At 52.5% G+C, this 17,255-nt stretch overlaps 8 protein-coding genes across 8 annotated transcripts; 4 read left to right on the forward strand and 4 right to left on the reverse strand.

The window, feature by feature from the left end:
* Positions 1–555: 555 nt before the first annotated feature.
* On the forward strand, positions 556–1,011 carry NECHADRAFT_84698 (uncharacterized protein; the record flags this gene model as incomplete). Its single annotated transcript, XM_003049973.1, has 3 exons — positions 556–600; positions 641–764; positions 809–1,011. 3 exons carry the CDS (start codon positions 556–558, stop codon positions 1,009–1,011), a joined length of 372 nt encoding a protein of 123 aa, XP_003050019.1.
* Positions 1,012–1,183: 172 nt separating this feature from the next.
* Positions 1,184–1,704, reverse strand: NECHADRAFT_84699 (uncharacterized protein; the record flags this gene model as incomplete). The annotated part of the gene is made up of 2 exons (XM_003050346.1): positions 1,184–1,539; positions 1,590–1,704. The coding sequence occupies 2 exons, from the start codon at positions 1,702–1,704 to the stop codon at positions 1,184–1,186; spliced, it is 471 nt and encodes a 156-aa protein (XP_003050392.1).
* Positions 1,705–2,336: 632 nt separating this feature from the next.
* Positions 2,337–3,414, reverse strand: NECHADRAFT_84700 (uncharacterized protein; the record flags this gene model as incomplete). Its single annotated transcript, XM_003050347.1, has 2 exons — positions 2,337–3,276; positions 3,329–3,414. The coding sequence occupies 2 exons, from the start codon at positions 3,412–3,414 to the stop codon at positions 2,337–2,339; spliced, it is 1,026 nt and encodes a 341-aa protein (XP_003050393.1).
* Positions 3,415–5,465: 2,051 nt separating this feature from the next.
* Positions 5,466–6,974, forward strand: NECHADRAFT_84701 (uncharacterized protein; the record flags this gene model as incomplete). Its single annotated transcript, XM_003049974.1, has 1 exon — positions 5,466–6,974. One exon carries the CDS (start codon positions 5,466–5,468, stop codon positions 6,972–6,974), a length of 1,509 nt encoding a protein of 502 aa, XP_003050020.1.
* Positions 6,975–7,197: 223 nt separating this feature from the next.
* NECHADRAFT_48719 (uncharacterized protein) lies at positions 7,198–8,875 on the reverse strand (the record flags this gene model as incomplete). The annotated part of the gene is made up of 4 exons (XM_003050348.1): positions 7,198–7,418; positions 7,469–8,393; positions 8,452–8,761; positions 8,829–8,875. The coding sequence occupies 4 exons, from the start codon at positions 8,873–8,875 to the stop codon at positions 7,198–7,200; spliced, it is 1,503 nt and encodes a 500-aa protein (XP_003050394.1).
* A 453-nt stretch (positions 8,876–9,328) lies between these two features.
* On the forward strand, positions 9,329–10,712 carry NECHADRAFT_101582 (uncharacterized protein). Its single transcript, XM_003049975.1, has one exon. The coding sequence runs from the start codon at positions 9,457–9,459 to the stop codon at positions 10,318–10,320; it is 864 nt and encodes a 287-aa protein (XP_003050021.1). The 5' UTR covers positions 9,329–9,456; the 3' UTR covers positions 10,321–10,712.
* Positions 10,713–10,718: 6 nt separating this feature from the next.
* Positions 10,719–13,250, reverse strand: NECHADRAFT_49005 (uncharacterized protein; the record flags this gene model as incomplete). Its single annotated transcript, XM_003050349.1, has 7 exons — positions 10,719–11,701; positions 11,752–11,869; positions 11,920–12,183; positions 12,230–12,400; positions 12,450–12,573; positions 12,744–13,119; positions 13,178–13,250. The coding sequence occupies 7 exons, from the start codon at positions 13,248–13,250 to the stop codon at positions 10,719–10,721; spliced, it is 2,109 nt and encodes a 702-aa protein (XP_003050395.1).
* Positions 13,251–15,752: 2,502 nt separating this feature from the next.
* On the forward strand, positions 15,753–17,147 carry NECHADRAFT_48659 (uncharacterized protein; the record flags this gene model as incomplete). The annotated part of the gene is made up of 1 exon (XM_003049976.1): positions 15,753–17,147. One exon carries the CDS (start codon positions 15,753–15,755, stop codon positions 17,145–17,147), a length of 1,395 nt encoding a protein of 464 aa, XP_003050022.1.
* Between the last annotated feature and the right edge of the window lie 108 nt (positions 17,148–17,255).

Consider the following 17,255-nt stretch of genomic DNA (forward strand, 5'->3'; position numbering starts at 1 on the left):
TGTGGCACTTGGATTGAGCTTGAACGGTGGTGGTTGAAGTGTTGTGTGGATGGCATAACGGAACAGTACCGATATTTGGCAAAGTACATTTGAATGGACCGTATATTGTGACAAAGCCAAGGGCCCTTTCCAAATTTCAAACTGAAATAGTATTTGCGCATAGTTCAACTATTGCCCTGCATATATTAGACGAATGGTATGTGTCATCCAACATGGTTATACTTCTGCATTGACAGCCTGGGTCTACGCTTGGTTATCGATGTTGCTCAAGGCCCTGTTGGATGGATTACCATCACAACACAAGATGGTATCAATGCTATAGTACCTCTGATTTCTAGTCCGTTCTTAAAAGAATTGAAAGCATCCCAATCATCCACGAATATTTTCTCCTGTGAATGTGGCTTTATTTCGCTGTTGTGCAACCGAGCAAACACCCCGCCTCTTTATTCGCAGGCAGTTTCACAAGCACCTTCTGTACCCCGCGACGCGTCAAGACACGCTCCATCATTTTCAGTATTACTTCACCATTTCACATTAAACGTCACCAACACAAAAATGGCTGACACAACAGGCGATGAGGATCGCGAGGTATTATCGCACGTCAGTTGATTTGCAAAACACCAGCTAACCAACTCTCCAGCGCCTCAAGGCCGCGCTGTGGTACGCCGTCGGTCAGATTGTCGATGAGCAGTCACTCATCCGCAACCGCAATGCCACGCCGCAATTTATTGGCGCCCTCACAGAGCTCGTCTGGGCCCAGATAGGTGCGTCTTCTCTTTGTAATCCATACGAGCTACATGCTGACGAGGCCGGGCGTTAGAAAATGTGGCCACCGACTTGGAGACGTTTAGCAACCACGCAGGTCGTACAACCGTGACGACAGATGATGTCCTCCTGCTCGCTAGAAAGAATCCCGATCTTCACCAGATTATGAAGGATTTTATTGATCAGGCCAAGGCGGATAAGGAGGCAGCCAAGGGGAGAGGGAGCACAAGCAAAGGAAGAAGATAGACGGTGTCTGGCACAGAAGTAGGTATGCTTGTTGGTATTTGACCTCAGAGAAGATTGCTGACATATATATATACAGACTATAGTAATCAATTAATGACTATTTCCCGGCTCACGACTCCTCATTATTCTCACGAAACCCTCAACTCCAAACGCCTCATTATAAGTGAATCCCTCACAGCCAAGCAGCTATGGCGCCCAAGAGAGGCAAGAGAAGCAAGATCCTATTGCTCGTGGAAGTCACAGCAGAATTGTCCTCGTCATCGTCATTGTCGTCACTGCTATCCTTGCTCTTGCTCTTGCTGGCCTCGGTCTCACCAACAGAGTGCGACTCAGCGGTACGCGTCGCCTCGGCTTTGTTTCCGTCCTTGATGCAGTACTGCACATTTCCAACAAGGTAGCACTGCTCATCAGGTTCGCAGTAGAAGCCAGTGTCGCAGCATGAGTAGCCTGTGGGCATGCAGACGCCTTGGACGCTGCCGACACAGCAGGACGTGTCGGAGTTGACGCAATACCAGTCAATATTGTACTCTGCAGGACACGTTAGGATTTGTTTTCGTGGATTTTTAAGAAGCGCTTACGGTCGGTTCCGCAGTAGTCACTGCGAGGCTTGAGGCTCTGTGTTTGTGGGTTGGGGGTCATGGCCATGGCAGAGCCAGCTAGGAGGACCAACGAAGCGGCAAGAGTCTTGAACATTTTGAAGAGATTTCAAAGGTTTCTCTGATGCTGTGTAATGGAGTAAGGCTTGCTGTTTCTGATGCATTCACTCATCCCTCGTTCATCCTCAACTTCTTATACTCGTCCAAAAAACTCGTCCTCCGCTCTTTGAGCCACCAATTTCCAACCGCTTCGATTCCGCCTCGACAAATCTTCAAAATGCCTCGATGGCGCTTCCTCGATAACGCCAATTGCTTACGGCGTCACCAGTTCGTCAGGAGACGGGCCTTTGCTGGAACGCCACCAGACGCCACTATTGAACGGCTGAAGAAGGCCCTGGCGGGTGGCCGTCAGCCCTGCAGCCTGTAACGAGTTGGAGGCTTTTCTGGTCAATATTGGCTGAGGCTGCGCTCTTCACACGTTTCCACATGCAGTGCAGAGGTGTCTGAGATTACCGCCGTGGCTCTATATTAAGCATATTGCTCAAGCATATGTTGTACGAGAGGCGGGTTTTAATTTCAACGCTAGACCTAAATCACATGTTTAAACGACCCTGATCTGCCTTGTCCTATCTCTTTTCCCTCTTGAATATGCCTGAGCTGTAACGCCAGGTTCGCATCTGACTGAGCGTTCACCCAATCTATTGTCTCGTGAGTCAACAACAAGGCTTTTTACACCTTGATGGAGGACTCTGCTTGGTACTTTTCCTTGTATGTCTGTAACATGCCCAGAGTGATATTGGACCCGCCGCAGACCACCAGGACGACATTCTTTTTGCTCCATTCCTCGTCAGACAAGTCCTTGCCAAGGATTGTTCGCAAGTCCCCACGGTAAGCAATCGCCAGAGTCGCTCCGCATGCCACCTCGACGAGATGTCTTCCATCATCTGCAAACCGCACGCAGCTGATGGCGGCATCAGCATCAGAAACGACCAGGCTCTTCATCGTGCCGCTCGGGTGTTGGCTCCACTTCCAAGTCTGCTCCGACACACGCGTGGCGCCTAGGGATGTTGCTATCGAGGCCATCTCGGGCAACGTTACGTGTTCCCCAGCCTTGACGCTGGCGTTGAGGCTGTCGGCGCCTACTGTCTCGACCGCGAGCACGGTTGGCTTTGTGGTTGTCCATTGATGACCCTCGACGCCCTGCATGAGGCCGTTGACTAGACCTCCGCCTCCAACACTGCACACGATGCCGTCGATAGGCACGTCAAGCTGCTCTCGTAGTTCATCAACAATGGTTGAAGCTCCATCCCATACATGAGGATGATCAAACGGGGGCACATAAACACCCGAAGGATCATTGGCCAACAGCTCCTCACGAAGATACTTATCAGCGGCAGCCCAATTCTTGCCAACCTGTTTGACCTCAACGCCGAGCTCTAGCAGCTTATCCTTCATGAGCTGAGAGGTGATGTGGGGGATGACAATGGTGGCAGGCTGGCCGAGCGAGAGGGCCGATGTGGCGCAGGCGAGGCCGGCGTTGCCGCCCGACGAGCAGTAAAAGTGCACCGGGCCCGGAGCCGAGGCGGCGGCCCGGGTCATGAGGTTGCCGATGCCACGGGACTTGAAGGAGCCTGACGGCTGCAGGTTTTCAAGTTTGAGGTAGACGTTGCTAGATACAGAGTGAGTTGTAGATCTAGTGATTGTAGGTAAAGAGGACTTACCAGCCTGCTACTTTTGATAGTTGGGGGCTTGGGATGCATGGTGTCTTGATCCAGGGGAGTTTGGCATCGACGTCGAGAGAGCCCATTATGAGTAACTTGAGTAGTTATGAATAAGTTGAAAATGTGTTGAAATCGCAAGTCGAATGCTGTGAAGGGAGCAGGTTGATATATCTGTATAGTGGATGGATGGTGTATATGGGTCTTGGTCTTCGCTCTCGGCCGGACACGTCCGAATGTGAACCCCGAAAGAAGCCGTTACTAACAACAAAACGAAGAATAAAAAAGTCTATCCAAGTGGCTCTAATTTGATCAGCAGGGGCAAGTAGTGACTTTGTATAGACAAGTACTATATAAGTACCCAAAAGATAAGAAAATTCTTTAAAAAGTATCCGACTTTTACGGGTAGAACGGGCCTCAACACCCGCGTAACTCTGCCCGTTTTAGCGCTCGCCAATGCTTTGCTCGCTTTTTGATTGGTGCGCCCTGGAAGGATTGACATGCGCTTGACATTGGAAAGGCGTGGACGTCGCATGTTCGGGATGATTCTGGGGCATTTCTAGGCCCTCTTTTGATGCCCTGTTAGGGTCCTCTTTCTGAGACCTCATTCTTCAAAGGTGTTCTTTGTGTCACCAGATGAGATGTTGACTTTGACTGAAAGCGGGGAGATTGATTTAGATTTCTCACATGATATTTTGATAGGGTAATAGTTTCGTGTTTTCTCTTAATGGATGCTTTGAAGCCATCGTGACCTCAACTTCCCCGCTTGAGCCGAGCTTTCGGAAATGGTCACGTCGAACCCAACAACGTATCGCCGCAACCACCACAAATGAATTGGTAACGACAGGATAAATTTTATAGGGTAATTAGAGGTCACTTATAGGGTAATAGGAATGCAAGTGCGCATCACGGCCAGATCAGGGGACGCAATACGCCCGTCGAGTGGTGGCTCATGTGCCTGACGCAGGGTCGTATACCAAGACAAGATTGACTTTTGTGAGATCTGACCGCCTGAGAACCGTTGAGTTGGATGTTGCGGTGTAAACAAGATGTATCGACTTGTCGTTGCAAGTCTTTCATGGTGTTTGCTCGTTGCCTGATTGGGTAGTTTCGTGGACATTGGATAGCGGCAAACTTTGAACGGCGTCTACTCCCCAGGGTATGCATGACTTCTATTCTACGTAGAAGCTAATGTTGATTCTATGGGGCTTAGATGATAAAAGTAGGCAGACTGGAGTGTTGTGTCACCTGCCTATGGCTCTTTGTTTGCAGTTTCGACAACCTAGGAAGCAGTTATTGAGTTACTGAGATGACATTCATTAGCACTGAAACAAAGACTTATGATTCACTTGAAATATGATAGATTCGTAATTGTAAGCTATGAATACTCTGCCTGCCATTTATCCATGACCGACGAGTGTGACGCCGGCTCCAGTCAGTCTTGAGAGTTTGTTGGAAGATGCTGGGCGGGAAGACGAACCATTTTGGGCTGGATCAATGTAACTTGGACGATATCTGTCCGTTCTTCAATGTCAGAATTACTGATTATTGTCCATGCGTGCTCCAGCTCCAAGCACTTCGGAGGCAAAGACACTCTAACCCTGCGTTACGGGGCGGTGAATCATGATCGCTTCACTTGAAATGCCAGATTCTTAACTCGATGGAAGTCTGTCTTCAGTTTTTCCCCCTTTCATCGATCCAATTACTTTTCCAAGCTTGGATCTGGTTGATTAGCCCACTCGCTCATACCAAACCTATTCATCGTTACCATCCTCATCCATCTCTCAACATCTTCAACCCAATTCACTACGACACAATCGTCTTCAGGCACATCTAATTTCTTTTCGATTTCCGTCTGTCTTTTCCCTCCCAAGTGTTCTCACACTTAGGCTACCCTCATCGCCATTTGACCATAAGGGTTCACTGCCTTCAACAAGAGTTCCTCAATCCCCGGCCTACACATTCACCCATCATCTTTCTCCTTTCCAACTCCACAGTTCCTTCAACCCCCTCTCCTCACTTACACCATTCCGCGTCCCATTCAGCTCTTCCAACTTCCCACACCTGGTACGTCTCACCCCAACTCAACCTCTACCCCTATCTCTTCCTTTCTAACTCCCCTAGGTCTTCACAACCAACCATGCCTACAGCGGCTCGCTCTGAGAATCTGCCCATTCGAAGCCGGGCAGGTTCGCAGCGAACGAGCCGCAACTCTACACCGTCCACGAATGCCTCTTCGGCCACCACAAGCCGCAAGAGAAAGGCAGTCCCCAACAGCCGCCTAGCCAAGAGACGGCGCCAGCCAACTTCTTCCCAGAATTCCGATTCCGATTCTGATGAAGAAGTTGCTGTCGAGGTTGAGGCTCCCCTTCCAGAAGACTTCAAAAAAGAATTCGGCATCCCTCGCGACCAGTACATTCACGATGCCATCTTGATGGCCAGCATCCCAGAGTGGCCCATTCCAGCTCCAACCCCCGCATCTGAGAATGAAGAGTCACTTGACGAAGACGATGTTGCGCCGCCTCCATTCATCTTCTCTGCGTACGCCGGGGATGTGACACCAGTCAGACCCAGACCCACGCCCAAGCCCCAACCCAGGTCCCAGCGCAGGGTTATCCCCAAGCCTAAGCCCAAGTTCAAGAAGGCAAGCTTGATGGGTATGCCCACAGAGGTCAGAGAGGGTATTTACCGCCACATTCTCGTCTCACACAAGCCCATCCCCGTCTACGACGGTTGGAAGCGTGTTTACGAGCGCGAGAGACCAGGACTCGACACTCGCATCCTCCGGGTGAACAAAAGAATCAACCTAGAGGCGACGAGCATCCTATACAGAGAGAACACCTTCCTGTACCGCCTCCGTGATGCCCCTGGACCATCTCACCAGATGATAGGGGCCCAGCAGCTGGCTGCAGTAGACGACTATCACCCCGGAAGGGTTTCGAAAACCGGAAAGCATGAGAGATGCACCATCAACGTCGACAAGTTTGGGGAAGACTTCCGGTACTTGACCATCCAGGCCGATCACAATCGTCACTCAGCCCAAACCCAAGAGTTCATGCTCGAGGCGATAAAGACATTCGCCAAATTCCCCAGCAAGATGAATGTCCACACCCTGCAGATTGTCATCAGCCCTCAATATGAGAACGGTACCTTTACCTTTGTCAACTTCTTCCAGCAAGGCTCAGCCCTTATCGCGGCTCTCAAAGGCATCGCTTGTGAGAAGATTGTTATCAAGGTCTGGAACAAGTATCTCAACGAGGGAGAGGGCCCAGTCCGGAGCGAGATCTCGTTGCCCCTTCAGTACCTCCGATTCGCCAAGCACCGAAAGCTGCAGCAGCTCAGCCGCCAAAGCGGAGGCAAAGAGCCGCTCGACCTGTTCAGAGGTGACCGTCGCATGCAAGATTTTCGCATGGCGGGTATCAGGTGGTGCAATTGGCAGCTGGCTGAGCTTGAGTACAAGGTTTTGCAGGCCTGCAGAAAGCACGTCCAAGAGCCTGTCGACCAGACGAACGGCCAGAACGCGAATGACGCATCGGATGACGACCTCGGGCATGACGACGAAGAGGCTTTCGAATGGTTCGTCGAAGATGAGACGGACGGGAACTCTGAAGATGGGGGAGACGAGGACTCTGAGTTTGAGCCGAACTGAGGACGATTGGCACATCAAAAGGCGCATTGTGTAAGATGGTGGTCATCCTCAAGAACCAGGCGTTGAAAACGGGAACTGGGCTGGGCAAGGGTACGAGATTCTGGGACAACGTTGCTTATGAAGATGAAGAGAGCTTAGGTAGCTCGGTCAACTGGCCTATGCATTCGGGGTATTTTGCAACCTATTTTCTAAACCTTCCAACTCCTATTCTGCTCTCGTCTGTTTACTTGGCTGATATCTTGACTCTCTCCACCTCAAGTGTCTCCGTGTCCACTAACACGATCTCCTTTGTCGTCGAAAATGATGGCACAGTGATGAGTCTTACGGACTGGCCGTCAGGGCCGTGCGCCACCTTGGTTGAGAACTGGGGCTGGCATCCGGCAAAGTACAGGTGTGGGCACGTCTTCATGACAAATGGGTCGTCTTCTTGGAAAGGATAGCTCCCTGGAAAGTGTTAGCTGAGCAGAACGGATGATCACAGGTTGAGCACTTACAGAGTGTGTCAGGGGCAGTGGGGGCACAGCATCGCCATCGACACATTGCCTCCATCATGCCCAGGCGATCATCACTGCCGACGTACTTGAAAACATCATCAACGTTCTGACCGCCAGTACCTAGGAAACGCCATCCCTCGACCTCAGCCTCCCAGGGATTCGTCACCGTATCAAACCACCCTGGCTTCGTTGGGGAAGATGGATCACGGGCATAGACCCGTGAGTTGGGGAACATGGCTGAGTGAACAGGCTGTTGTGGGTAGCTGGCATTGGCAGGGTCTTGGTCGCCAGGGAGCATCGTCACAGGGATAGAAGGGAGGAGTTCAGCAAGGAAAGCGTCGAAGAGCTGAGAGGGGAGCGCATTGTAGGCGCTGGAGTCGTAGCCGTACTTTTTGTGGGCTTTCTTCTCTGGTTGGGCTTCCTCTGCGGCCTGGGGTTTTTGGTCTGTTGTTGAGATGGAGTTTCCGGCGATGATGAGGCGGCTGATATGCGAGACGTCGGCCTGACTGGAAGGACTGAGTGCCTCTCCGAGCAAGTACTCGAGGAGCAAGTCGAGCTCGAGGGCGTAAGAAGCATCGGTACCAGAAAAGGACAAGCCAGACACGATGGCGACTTTATTGTTGCCCTTCTTCCCTTCAGGGGCGTCGGCCATTTCCTCATCCTCGCCCTTGGCCTTCTTGCCGGTTCCGTTGGTAAGGCTCCAGCGCTCTGGCTGAGGAGCTAGATCCGGGAACTTGACGTCGATGACCTCGAGCTCGCCATTGGAGTTTTCGGTGCCCATAACACCGATGATGCAACCCGTCACGAGGTGTAGTGACTTGAGCAAGTCTCCAACTAGCCTGATGCGACCTGACTCGTCCTCCAGCATGACCTGGTCGTCGTCGGAGAAGTATTTGGGCGTCGAGATTGGGGCAGAGATCCAGCGCTGTGGCCGCAAGTCAGCTTTGGGGGTTAGGGCAAGACCAATTGGGAGGAGATCATACATCTTTGGACACATCCTCGAGAATATTAGGCTTCAGGGGCATCTCCATATACACGGTGCCCGTCACCCAGCAGAGCTCTCCCTGGCGGACATCGAGCACCCTCTCAACTCGCTGAGCCGTCTCGCCACCGATAGATGTACCACTCCATGCAGCCTCGGCGACTTGATCAACAGCGGGCTTGATCTTTGTGAGGCGCAAGAAGTACATGTCGCCATATTGTTGCTGGTAGGATTTCTGCTTGTCGAGAGCGAAGGATTGCATGGGCTTGTACGCGGAGGGGACTCGGGAAGGGACTCGGTGAGCCGCATCGCTGTAGGAGTATCCTGTTAGTCGAGATCTTGGATGAGGTGTCGGTAAGGGAGCTTTGTAGGACTTACGATGGCTTCTGAAGGAGGCTGCCCTCTACCTCTTCGAGTGCGACCATTTTGGCAGGGCAGCGACGATGGCGCAGGATTGACTATAGTCAAGCTGTAGAATGCCGTTGTCGAAGACCTGGATATCACAGCGTCCCGATATCGTGGTTATCGCAACCGACGTTGAATGGTGGTCAAAGTTGAATGCAAGAAAACGCGTCCCGAAGCTTGATACGCGTCAGAAACGAAGGTTGGCGTAAAGTGGCTGGACAACGGGCAGGCATGGATAGGTGGGCCACCCCGGCGAGATAGTGGGATGGGGCAACTTCAGTGGACCCCGAGAGTCTCTTTTAGTTGTATGACGTGCTGGATTTGGGCGGTGAGACCGCTGAAGGACGGCGGGGTCATGACCCGAAGACGGCCCCCCCGCCATTCGGACAAAATGGATGAATTGGGATGCTTCATGAGGAGGGGAAAATCTCTGTTTCTTCAACTTTACAACATCGGGCCGACTCATAGACGAGTATCTCGTAGAAACTAGATTGTATTTCTTCTCTTGTTCTCTTCCACATTTAAGCTTTCTTCTTATCATCTCATCAATCACCCTCTCATACCTTATCACGACCTCACCTGATCATCTCAGCTACCCATCATGACTGTTCCTCCCAAGCCTCCTCGCATTCAGGTCAACGACCTCTCGTACACGTTCCCCGACTACTCAACCGGTATCAAGAACATCACCCTGGATCTGCCTCCGCGCTCACGAACTCTTTTGATTGGTGCCAACGGCGCTGGAAAGACGACCCTCCTTCGCCTGCTCGCCGGCAAGCGTCTCTCACCCAGCAACACCATCTCCATCTGCGGAGTTGATCCCTTCAAGGAGAGTCTCGAGGGTGTCACTTATCTCGGCCTCGAATGGGTCCTCAACCCTATTGTTCGCAACGATATTGGTGTCAATGAGCTTCTCCGCTCTGTCGGTGGCGATGCTTACCCCGAGCGTCGGGATGAGCTCGTAGCCATGCTCGATGTCGACACCAACTGGCGCATGCACGCCGTTTCTGATGGTGAGCGCCGCCGCGTTCAGCTTGCCATGGGTCTCGTGCGACCTTGGACTATCCTCCTGCTTGACGAGATCACGGTCGATCTTGACGTCCTCAGCCGCGCCGAGTTCCTCGGCTGGCTCAAGCGTGAGACCGAGATCCGAGAGTGCACCATCGTCTACGCTACTCATATTCTCGACAACCTCGCGGGCTGGCCCAGTCACCTCGTCCACATGCACCTTGGCACAGTCAAGGAATGGGACGAGGCTGACAAGATGCTCTCCACCATTGATGGTACTGTGGGCGCTTCTGGCAACAGTCGCCTGGGTGAGCTTGTCCTGGGCTGGCTACGAGATGATCGAAAGGAGCGAGGACCCCGCAGCCATATGAAGCGCGCACCCGAGGGTAAGACGTACGGCTTCGGTGGTATCCAGATCGGCGGCTACGGTGACGAGTCCAAGCAGCGTGAGGTCTAAACACGACATGACTAGGGCGGCTGCATCGAGGGTTTCTTAACAATCACCTCGAGTTTCATTTGTCTTTGCCTGGAGTTCAAAAAGGACGGGTGGCACTCAACTGCATTTCAGGCGCGGGAACATAGGGAAGACGGAGATGACGGTATATGGTGCTCATGCATGGCGTTCGATTTGAAAGAAAACAGTCCTCAACCCTGGTTTCTACGGCGTTTGATACTCTTCAACATTTCATGCATGGAGGTTTTGCTTGGATGGCGGTTCATGGGTTCTATTCTCTGATACATGTACTTGATACCCTGTATTTCAACCAAGGGGATAAAGGCTTTGGTCACATCAACTAGACAAGTCTTGATTCATAAAATTCTAGCGGTACTTGAGATGACGCAGTACTGACAACACTACCTGACTTGACTCGCCTGAGATCCTGTTGGCATTGTGCCCCCCTCGCCATCCATGAGCTTTCTCAGAACTGTCATTGTATTCTTCAAAAGGTCCGTGATGCCTGCGAGCTCCTTGGCGCTCAGCGTTTCCAACACCTTGATACGGTAGTTCTGCCACGAGAGCTGTATCCCCCCTGAAGCCGCTAGCTGTCCCAGGCTATGCTGTGTCACTGGTCCCTCGTGCCTAGCCCGCAAGGTCCCGTCGCTGTCCATCTCAGCGTCCTCGACATCACGCACGCACTTGATGCTCTGCAGGCACAGAACAGGCGAGTGTGACAGTGACAAGATCGAGGTGAGGGCCAAAGTCTTGTCCACGGAAGTGACATACGTAGACAGAACGGGGACGAGACGCCGTGGAACCATGCAGCCATGTGCATTGGCATCGCTATCGCCAAATGCGCGGCCGCGCCAGAAGCAGTTGCACATGTCCATGAGGAAGCCGTTGAACAAGTTGACAAAAGTTCTATTGTATGACGACGAGTCAACTAGTTGGCTTCTGTCACGGCGAGGCTTGGACAGCATGGCTAGTTCAAAGCCCTTCTTGTAGCAGGCGAGGATGGCGCAGATACGCGAGACGGTGGCGACGGAGCTGCTAAAGAAGAGGATGTAGATGAGGAAAGAGGGTGGCAACTCGATGCGGATGTAGTTTTTGAGAGTCTCGTGACCGACGAGGCGAGCATTTTGCTCGTAAAAATCGAGAATGGCGGAGTAGACAGAGAGTGTTGGGCGTGTCTGGATGAGAGCGAGTGCCAGAGGGTTGGCGTGACTGATCAAGTCTGTGATAATTTTACTGGCGTTTTTTGGGATGGGGTCACTGGACTGGAGGATGACTGTCCAGTGGTGAAGGAGGTTCTTGTAAAGGGCGAGGAGAGCCAGCTGGGACTCCGGGGTGTTGTCAAGAATTGCTGTTTCCAGCGGTTGAAAGATGTGCTGATAGAGTTCTGGAGAGTGTTAGTGAAATATGGTGGTGTAGTTGTTGATGGCAACTAACCTTGAAAGTCTAGCAGGGGGGCGTATGATAGAATCTCCAACATGGAGTCACTACGCCCGGAGCCGCTCCACAGAGGGAGGAAGTGGGCAAAGAAGTTCAGGAGGAGAGGAGGGAGGTTCTACATCGCATCAGATAGGTTCAATGGAGCTGGGCAGGTAATGGACTAACCTTTGCAGATACCACGTAGTCTCGCAAGATATCCATCATATCAAATAGTGTCTCCTCGTTTTCAAATCCTTCCGTGACGTCCTCAAGGATAGAGTTGAGCCAGTTGGCTATCCGTTGATCAGACTCCTCGTTGGGCCGTAGCAGCATGAGTTTCTGAAGAAGGGGGTCGACGAGGACGGCGACCATTTGGTTAGGCAGCTCCAGCTTGTCAATCTTTTTAGCAAAGTCGGTAGCATTTTCAATCTCCTCGAGTGTAACCGAGTCCTAATAACATTAGCAATGGCCGCCAACAATATTTCAAGTTGCGTACCTCTGTCGCATGAGACGTGTGAACTATAGGAACTAGCTTGTTCTTCGCGCTACGACCGATAGTGCGATGAACTCGGAAACCATCTCGAGGCTTAGAGGTGCCTTCTTGGGCAAGTTGCTGATGCGCCTCCTGAATTTCGTCCAACCTTGCTCTCCATTGTAGATCTGGGTGCTAAACTGAGTGTTAGAAACGGTAATAGAATGGGAACTCTTGGATGTACCTTGAAGGACGAGGCTTTCCCTCGAACCGCTTCTCCAACAATGACCTCGGGATAGTAGTCTTTGAACACTCTCAGGAGACCAATCAGGCAAGGGTCGTTTCCGGTTTGCCGCGAGAGACTGAGTCTGTGCCAGGTTAGACAATGGCGAATCCAAGAAAGGTCTAGGACTTACAGCGCCTGGATTCGAAAGGGCCTGACGTGCTTTCTCCGCGTGATGAGAGCCAGAAGGTGGCTGAGATGAGGTCTTGGGGCACATTAGCAACTGTGTATTGTTGGCGGCCATGGAAAACTTACCGAGTAGCAGCACCATCAAGAAGGTTGAAGAGGACAGGGTAAGCTTGAGAGAGGACTTGAGGTGATTCAAGGTTATGGTGCACCATGATAAGCCACTTGAGAAGAGCAGCCTGGAGGGTTAGGGACGGCTTTAGCTTTCCATGGCCGAGGCATGACACTACTCGTAGAGTGGAATCCCGAGAGACGGGAGAGATGGGATAGAGATTTCTGATAATGGCAGCTTGACTTGCTTGGTCAAGATGGTTTGGTGTTGTGATGAGATTGATGAGGTCGTCCAGCGTGTCCGGCAGGATGCCCCATTCGTAGGCGAGGGAAGTGAGATTGGCGACAGTGGGTTTGATGCTGGTGGTGCGGGACTTGGCTGGCAATTTAGAGGCTGATTGAAGTGTAAGTATGGGTTTGGAAGACTTGGGGCAAAATGATGATGATCTCACCCTCAATAACATCACCAACCAAGAGCCGGAGCTCAGCATGGCCCTCCGAGGCGGGATCTGTGTCGGTCTCCATCATCACAGCAGTTGGGCTGTGCCTTCCAAACAAAGGGCTTAGCCCAGCCGTTAATTGCCAGGTCGGTGATCAACCAGCAAGGACACGACGGGCACCGGATCGGAGTGGCTGGCAAAGAGTCGGCGCGGAACACGGAGAAGAGGAGTGTGAATTAGGTGGGACACCCCGGGAGACGCGTCGGAGAAGGAAGACGCGTTTTCGGAGGACGAAGTGGGGCTTCCCGGGGCGGGGCCTGAGCTCGCTGTTTGTGCTCCGTACCTACTGTGTACGTACGGTATCAGGTATCGAAATTCTGTGCTACCTTGACTTCCTGTTGCATAGGGGGCTTCCTAATTTAGTCCTTAATACTGCAGGTTTGATTGATCTCACATATGGGCTGTTTCGTCAGTATATTACATATGCCGGGCTACCCAACCGTCATCAACATGCTGACAACCTCGGGCCTTGTTTCAGTTAAAACAGTCAGGCAACGAAAGGGAAAAAAAGAAACAAAGGGTGATTGCCAACGTTCAAGATCCTTCAGGTGCCCAGAACAGGCATCGAAGCAGGCTTGGCAGATGTTGCAGTCGGTCACTACCCGGTCCTGATTGCTGAGAGGCACGACTCCAGTCCCACCAGCTTACCCGCAATTTCCCCCAGGACCCAACTCCAGTGCCATTGTTACTCTGTCAACCCTCGTGAGACGGGGAGATCAGTGCGATGAAGCTTATTTCGACTTCCGGGTGGCAAGGGCTGTCAAGACATGGCATTCCTGTGCTGCCAGGGGTGGTTCTCGCTTCTCTCTTGGACTTGGAGTCATGTAGTCGAGCCAAGCATTCCCGAGATCGTAGGCTAGGCCATCGTCGATGTTACGCCAGGGACAATCCCTATCTCTTTGGTGTCGTTTAAGCCGACAATGGTAGCTTTTAGCTACGTCAGAAGTCCAAATTAAGTTGCACCTTGCAGATAGCGTTGAAAACTGCAAAAACGTTCACGTCATTGACCGTTGACAACCGTTCTTTCCCTCTTATGAATACCGCGGCTTCCTCCTGTCAACCTGCTCATGCCTCTGGGAAAGGAAGGACCCTAACCTCTTCTAGCTGCTCGCTTCTCCCCTGGCTCCCGGTCCTTCCTACCTCGGATCAAAGAAACGTCATTCTTGTAAACTTCTTCAATCCTCCATCGACACCCTCGAAACTTCATCCTCCTCTCATCTCGCAAGGCCTTCCACCACGCGCCTAAACCAGTCACCGATGTCTCAATCGGCCGACCAAACCCGCTGCTGCTTGCAACCCAACCCACCTCATCCGGCGTTACACTGGAAGGGAATATCCCCGGTCGGCCAAGCCGCCTTGCAGGAGGACCAAATCATGCCCATTCGACAGTAGATACGATCCCTGGGCGCGGTTGATTCGTCATCGAGGTGATTGGGATGGCAGTCTGGTGCTCTGGAGCTTCAATTGGCGCATGGTACGACCCTCAACGGTTTTTCTTGCCATGTCTGTTCAGAATGGCAAAAGTGGACATGTCTACCTGCGAAACGGGCGTCTCCCGCTCCTTCAGAACAAGCGCCCAGGTGGAATGAATGACGGTTTTCCAAGCCGCTGGGCAGCAAAAATGGCTGGCATTCCCCCTGCGGCTTGCATCTTGATAGATCCATGGCCCGTCTCCCTTCTCATGATGGAAACTGCCGCCTCGAGTCATGGCAGTACTCGGGCCGCGCTGAGTCTGACGCCCACCTCGTCCATCCTTGCCAAACGGCTTCGCCGGCTCTGCCGACGTGCATCTTCGTGTTACCTTCGGTCAGCCTCTCGCATGCGCAGCCTGACTCCCCAGTCGCCTTCCCCGTCGGTACGGATCCTCGCCATCCATCATTCTTGGGATCCCACCCACAGTCTCGCTCATCGTGACCTCTAGCCGGTCGTGCCCGAGGCTGAGCTTCTGGGCCAGGTATCCTTGCGCATCCTGGCAACTGGAGAGTCACTGCAGCCCTGGCGCATCAAGGCGGCTGATGCTGATACCAATCGACGCCGGAGCCTTCGTCCCAACTACCCCCACTAATCTAACCCATTCCTGATCTCTTCCATCAGTCTGGACGGTCAAAACCACGGGGCCCCAGCAACGCCATACAGGTCGTTGTCGTCACAAAAGACTCCATTCGCAGACCGCCCGCCGCCCAGTTTCAACTCTCGTTCACCCCTTGAGTGAACTGTCTCCACTTAGACGTCTTTCTCGGTTTACGCGAGCTACGCCGCCGCTCTTTATCGCCAGACACCGTTTTCGGAGGCCCTTCCTCAAGTTGCGAAACCTGGATCTGGATTAAGAGCCAAGTGCACAACCTTGCCACCGCGCTCGATATCGCTTCAACACGCCTGATCCTCTTGAGACGCTGACAACCCGGCTTCCTGATCAAGGGGGTTCGAGGCTTGTGAGGAACGCACCCAGCCGAAGGAGTCATTGTTCTCAGCAACTTGCAGCTTGAATTGGCCATGTAAATCGCCAAACTGAATACAGCCACAGACGATGTCGAGTTCAAGTTCACGAAGCCAGACCTCGTCGGCTGCCTTGCTGTGGGATCACCAGGATCTGGTCCCCATTCAGAATGTTCTAGCTGACGAGGAGCTGGTTCTGCTGCTGACGCCGGCCGTTGTTCCTCTAAAAACGAATCTAACTAGCACGAGCGATCCATTCGAGCCCCTCGGCCGGGCACTTGCGCGGAAACACCCATGGATTCGCCACGTACCATATGTCAAAGACCGTGGCATTACGGGCACTCATGTGGCATTCATCAAACGAGCCAGAGTCGTCATATTTGTGCTCGCTGGCTTTTCCTCGGACGAGGGTGCTTTCCAGCTAGAAGTGGCTGGAATAGTTCGAGAAGTGTGCGAGGAGCGCCCAACAGCCCTTGTGGCGTGCTGTCAACTTCCCGAAGATGGACACAATCGAATTCACGAACTCGGATTTCAAACAGTGCTTCAATGCCCTGGATATTCCGCATCAGACCTGGAAACCATTGCGGCCCTCTTGACAAGTACGACAGAGTCAGATATGGACATTGATCCTGAGCCCCAAGCACTGTGGCCAATCCAACCTTGGAACTACGAGAGAGATCTTCCAGAAGTGCACATGTTGTGGTTAGCGGCCCTGCCGCCAAAATTCCACCTCAGTCGCGCTGTGCTTGGTTCGCTATTGAAGCGCGACGGGTACGCTATGCACCACATCATTAGGGAACCCAGCAGTGGGAGAATTGTCGGATTTTGCGCAACATTCACCACGTTTGCGGATAGCAGCGGCGACCGACTTATCGGGTCAATTGCTGCCATTATTGCCCACCAGGACTTTCGAGGTCGAGGGATCGGGCGCATGCTTCACGATGAAGTTTTAAGCAAACTCAACAAGATCCGAGGCGTCGGCCGAATTCAGATTGGAAGCACATTCCCACGGTTACTTTACGGCTTACCTGATCCCGTCAACAACAGCGAGTGGTTTGAGAACCGAGGATGGAAACTAAACGAGCTTACGCCTGGGAAAGGCCGACCCGTGTCAGACTGGTGCTTGAGATTCGCGGATTCCCCAGCCCCCGACTTGGCTTCTGCGGGTTTATCGTTCAGGCCATGCCAGCTTCCAGACGCCCACCATATCATCGGCATGGCGAATAGGGAGTCAGAGAGGAAGTTTGGGTTTGGGTGGTACGACCAGTACGCCAAGACAATAGACAGTTGTCATCTGAGCGATGTAATCGTTGGGCTTGAGGGGGACAATTTGGTTGCGGCAGCCATCACATATTTCCCCAACAACGGCAGCCCATGTGCTGCAGATATCCCATGGCCGGCTACAGTTGGGCAAGATATCGGAGGCGTTTCATGCATTTGCATTAAAGGCAAGTTATACCGTTACCACGCAAGTATCCTACGCTGACAGGACACCAGAAGACGATCCGGACATGGTGAACCGGCGCGACTCTGTCATGATCAGATTGCTTCTGGCATGTCGCCATTCGCTCACTGAGAGGGGCATGGTAGGGAT

Source organism: Fusarium vanettenii (assembly GCF_000151355.1).
Source record: "Fusarium vanettenii 77-13-4 chromosome 9 genomic scaffold NECHAsca_6_chr9_2_0, whole genome shotgun sequence".
Lineage (NCBI taxonomy): Eukaryota > Fungi > Ascomycota > Sordariomycetes > Hypocreales > Nectriaceae > Fusarium > Fusarium vanettenii.